The 5,635-nt window shown below is 37.2% G+C and overlaps 1 protein-coding gene across 1 annotated transcript; it reads right to left on the reverse strand.

Annotated features, from left to right (window-relative positions):
* Positions 1-590: 590 nt before the first annotated feature.
* LOC121232731 (myotubularin-related protein 12-like) lies at positions 591-5,418 on the reverse strand. Its single transcript, XM_041121134.1, is given in 4 exon segments — positions 591-1,195; positions 3,228-3,389; positions 4,305-4,472; positions 5,224-5,418. Coding segments are annotated over 4 exon segments (1,101 nt in total). The 3' UTR covers positions 591-619.
* Between the last annotated feature and the right edge of the window lie 217 nt (positions 5,419-5,635).

A 5,635-nucleotide genomic window follows, 5' to 3' on the forward strand; every position in this document is an offset into this window, starting at 1 on the left:
TGCAAGCCAAAAGATTAACACTGTCAGAAAAGATGAGGTTGACAAACACATGACTTCAGTTGATGCCACAGTAGACAGAAAACCCTTGGTGACCACAAGTTTATTCCTCAGCTGTAAAAAGCTTATTTTTAAATGCACATTTAGTTGCACCTTCCCCTGTTTATTTTACATGGGGGGAGAATGCAGATGCATTAACAGTTCCTAGTCACAGTACTTCCAATCTTAGTATTCTTAACATAAGGGGAAGAGAGTTTATGTTAAAATAGTGATTGTTGCTGTATGTATTTAGTATTCCACCTTTACATTAGAAAAGAATGTGGTGTTTGTTTTTTTTTTAACAAAGTTTCCATATGGCTACTCCAGCCTAGACTTCTGTTTTTATTACACCTATGCTAAAAATGTGTTTCTGCAATAAATACTGTTAAGAGTGAAATGGAAGTTCAAAATATGCTCAGTTAATCATGGCAAATAGTTCTTTCCAACCAAGTTTCTTTCTTTAACCTAACAAACCCATTAAACAGGCTGCAGATGCTTGATCGAGTTCCTTATATTAGGATACAGCACAACATTTAAAACTCAGCTTAGCCACATACAATTCATACTTTAATTTATATACACTTTATGACATATCACCACTTAGATCAACAAATTCATCATCCCTCTTGACCAAGTCATCTTCATCTTCCAAGTCTTTCCAGGTGCTAGTGTGTAAAGCTGGTTTGATAGACTGTCTCTGAAGTAAAGCAAATGGAAACAAGGATGACAAACAGGCAGAATTTCTCAGCATTGGAACAGCATGTATGTCTCCGGAAATAGCTTGACTATGTTCTTCATTCATTTTCACCTGCAAGCTTTGCACTTTCTCCATCAAGTCCAAAATCTTGGCAGCTGTGGCTATTGTACCACCACCATGAAGCTGGGCCTCAGGAATCCATCGTAAATACCGTTGTGCCCAGACTTTGATTTCAGGGCCATCGATGCAAGGTAACAAAAGACCATGATAGTCAACAGGTTTACTATGCCAGCTATGATAAAATTCCCTGAAGCTATTAGGGGGTTCATCTGAAGAATTTATGAACTTGCCAATTCTTTTACGCAGAATGTTTTTAATTAAATGATCTGTTTCCTACCTGAAAAATCCTCTCTTCAGGGAAGATTTTGTTTGTGTCAATGGTAAAGAAAGTTGCCATAGATGCTTTAAGAGGAAAGAAAAGAAAAATATACTGAGATAAATATTGATGGGACTTTAGAAAACATCTTAAAAGAAGAAAAACATAACTTGTATTCAGAAAATACTTACAAGCAACAAAGTCACTTAAACACAGCCACTGCTTTGTTATATAGTCTAAAACTGTTACTCTTCAATAGCTAATACACCAAATACTTCACACAGCATAATTAGTATTCCAAGATACCTTCCCTGCACTGTAACTATAGCAATGAAGTAACGATGAATAAAGTATTTTTCTTTGAAAAAGAAGAATTCTTTGCACGCATTCAAGTATTACAGATTTCCATGTTTAGTTTAAGCTAGCCACACAAGTGAAGGAGCACTTGATTTAGAAGTTTTTATCCAATGGTTCCTCATTACTTTCTACCACATAAGAGTTCCCTGATTAATGCTGTAGATCATACTGACAGTGTCTCACCTGAGAATGCTTTGTACAGAACAGAATTTAACCAACAAAACAGGGAGATTATAATCAAAAAAGGCTACCCCAAACAAAACTTTTCTTACTGAATTTGTGCTACTTTCCAGTAATGAGGTGGTCCACTCATAATCCTCCATACCCTGGACAGGTTGGGGTTTTCTTGTTGTTGGTTCCCCCTCCACCCACCCCTCAGTACAGGAAAGACATGGACCTGTTGGAGCAGGTCCAGAGGAGGGCCATGAAGATGATCAGAGGGATGGAACACCTCTCCTGTGATGAAAGGCTGAGAGAGTTGGGGTTGTTCAGCCTGGAGAAGAGAAGGCTCCGAGGAGACCTTATTGCAGCCTTCCAGTACTTAAAGGGGGCTTATGAGAAAGATGGGGACAAACTTTTTAGTAGGGCCTGTAGTGATAGGACAAGGGGTAATGGTTATAAACTAGAAGAGGGTAGATTTAGACTAGATATAAAGGAAGAAATTTTTTATGATGAGGGTGGTGAAACACTGGAACAGGTTGCCCAGAGAGGTGGTAGATGCCCCATCCCTGGAAACATTCAAGGTCAGGCTGGACGGGGCTCTGAGCAACCTGACCTAGTTGAAGATGTCCCTGCTGATTGCAAGGGGGTTGGACTAGATGACCTCTAAAGGTCCCTTCCAACCCAAACCATTCTATGATTCTAAAAATGCATGCACACACCCCAATTACACTCAAGACAAAATTAGGGAAGCAATTATAAGCTTGCTACGTATTTCAGTTAGGTACTCCATAGAACAACAAAATAAACTCACTTCAAACATGTCAGTGTGAGGAGATTGAAGTAGACGGACGCCTGTAATCTTGAGAGCAGACAACAGACGACCCTTTATTGCTAAAACACACACATACTTATAGTCACATATTCTGCAAAGTCACTGTACACGTGCACAAGCATAAAATATGATTGGTTATATCAACACTGTACACGCGCATAAACATAAGATATAATTGGCTAGACTAACTCTGTACACGCGCATAAACATAGGACATAATTGGTTATACCAATTAAAACACGCGAAACTTGTCTCAGTCTAATTGGTCAAGATAAACTGCCGAATTGAGGTTCTTTGTGCCAAGTTCCCTTTATCGTGGAATGCGCACCTGTGTTCTTCTAATTGGTATCTTTCTTTTTTTGTCTTCTTGTTTATTCTGTTCAAGGTCTTCTAAAGGCATCTGGAATGCTCTTGTGACCGTTAGCTAAATATGTTCCCACATCAGTGGAACTCACCTGGATGGTAAGTCCCATGAGGAAGTTACTACATTTGCACAAAAGTACGAAGAAAAAAAAAACAACCCCACGCAAACAAAAAAAACTTCAAAAAAGTTCACAGCTATGCACAGTAGCTGTAAAACAGTGATTTATAACTGAGGTGGGTGCAAATTGCATTCTTAACACCCAGGTGAGTCTGAGGTGTACATGTATTTTGTCAGTTAAAACTTTGCACCAATGATTCCACTGTAAGTACATTTGAAGTATGACTGAGTTGTGCAAAATATATTTATCATTTCAAAAATACAAGTTAAGCAGCATATATCTTACTCTGAATCGTGCAGTTTTCCATTGACTTTTATCTGGTTTTGGCTTCTCTGCATAAAGAGGGCTGTTCAGGAAATCCTGGGCCTTGGGGTCAAACTGCACAGACCAGTCCCACACAGTAAGAAATCTGAAAGGACCGCTTTGTGTCTTGAGGCTTTCACCAGTCTGCCAAAACAAACAGGTCACAGTTAAGACTGCTAGAAAGGAATTCTGACCCAGTCAAGGTAAAATTAAAAAACTGGTTTTTCATAGAAGAGGCCACAGAGTTGCAATGATACTCATGATTTCTATTTATTCAATAGTCGAACAACATTATTAGATGTGAGTACAGACATGAAGGCTATCTATATAGTATTCTCTGTAACTTCAGACAGTATTTCATTTCAACAGTGCAATTAGCACCAAAAATGCCTTTCACAGTTGAAAATGAGATTAAATAATCTGAGGAAAAAACCCAAAGTTTTGAAAATCAGGCAGTAGATTGACACTTGAATTCTTCAAACGCAGGGGGCAGGATTGTAGAATAAACCTCTCCAAACTTCAAAAGTTAATGCAGTTATGCAGTGCTACCAGTTTAAATTTTATGATCAGCACTTTATATGCAAGACTGATCTTCACTATTTTTTTTAGACTGCACAGCCTTGCAGAGGATACTCCCATTGCTTCCAGCTTCTTAGGCTAGAGAAAAGCATGAACCAAATGTAAATCAACGTTCAGGAAATGTTGATTTTGGAATAAACGGAATATACTATACAAGAATTTTGTAGATAACTTATTATGCAGGACAGCAGGATATTCTTAAATTAAGGAGCTCCATTTTCATTGAAGAGCAATAAACATGAACCTATAGCCACACATTAGAAGTAATATATTCCTGAATTATTTTCCTTTTGTCATCATAAACTCCAAAGACCTGAACTTGACTCCTTATACCCAAAGTTGCACTCATTCACCCTTCAAGGTATCGCCCTTCAAATAAGCATGGAAAAAACATGCTTCTAGGGCTTTTTTGAGTGTTCCTTGCTTGTTGGTCAAACCTGTTCTCCAACACATTGCATCTACAAATTAACAAACCCTTACCATATTAGTGTCTTTTTGATGTTGCGAGTTGAAGAAGAAAGTGCTAAAAATAGGCACATAGAGGCTGTCTGACAAGACAGTTAAGTAAGTTTCTGTGAACTCAAATGCTGGAGGATACTGTTGTACCAACTGCCAAACACAATTTAGCAAGAGCAGAAAAACAGGAGCCTAAATAAAGAAAATATTGCATCAGTTTCAGAAAAAATATGTTCCGCAATGCTGACTATTTATTTTATAGTAATTAGCATCTCCAAATACAAATCTTAAGGACAGCAAATCTGCTGAACTACAGGACTGCTGCATATAACTTTGGCTGAACTCTGAAGTATCATCTGAGCTACCCTTGGCCAATTGTTGACAGAAGAGATGGACACTTTCTAACCTGAATTTGCACACATTAACTTTCTATGAAAGTTGCTGCTATGCAGCCTTTTAAAGTTGGCAAAGCAAAACTAGTTTATAGCAATTCTTGATCAGAACTAATCAGTTTACACTTATGATTTCCATTCTGTATAGCAATGTGATCTATTCCCAAAATACAAACAAAAATGGAGAAGTGAGACTGCAACATTTAGCAAGACAGTATAAAGTTAAACTCTAGATGTGACAAGAATATGCAATTCACTTGAGTTATTTCTACGGACACTACCATTTAACACAGTTTAAAAGGATAAAAGATACGTGTCTTTCAAAAGACTCGAAGATTGAGTGGGAAATTTTACATTTATTCTTTTTAGTTATAAAGACATTGCTGAACTCTAAACAGCAAAAATAGGGACACTACAAAACATCAACCCATAAAAGAAAACAAAATTAAAGATCCTCAGAGTAATTAGAACTTCTGGACTGACATCTAAATTCCTCCTTATGCTGAGTAAGCTTTTAAATAGTATGTAAGGAAAGCAAAAAAAAAAAAAACTTCTTCCTTGTCACTTTTATGTAAGTGGTTACAACAATCCAAAAAGCCATGTCCTCCAATTACCCACTCCTGAATAAAGCTCTGAAACCCTGACATTGTATTGCTGTACAAAGCCATCATCACTTGAACAAGACTGGAGATTACACAGCACAAATCAGTAGCACTTTCTTCTACAGAAGAGAACAGAAACCACATTGTCTACTAAGCCATTCCTAAAACTTTGGGTAAGAAAGCAAAGTATTGCTAGCTTCACATAAACAAACAAAACTGTATTTCAAGCTCAGAGAAGCTCACAATTTCTTACAAGTGTTATAACATGAGAGAGAATTTAATCCATGTTTCCAATACTACTTTTTGTGAAAACTTAAGGTTTCTTGTATGCTTATACTAGGATAATACTTTGACAATAAAA

The sequence above is a fragment of the Aquila chrysaetos genome, chromosome W, assembly GCF_900496995.4.
Source record: "Aquila chrysaetos chrysaetos chromosome W, bAquChr1.4, whole genome shotgun sequence".
Classification (NCBI taxonomy): domain Eukaryota; kingdom Metazoa; phylum Chordata; class Aves; order Accipitriformes; family Accipitridae; genus Aquila; species Aquila chrysaetos.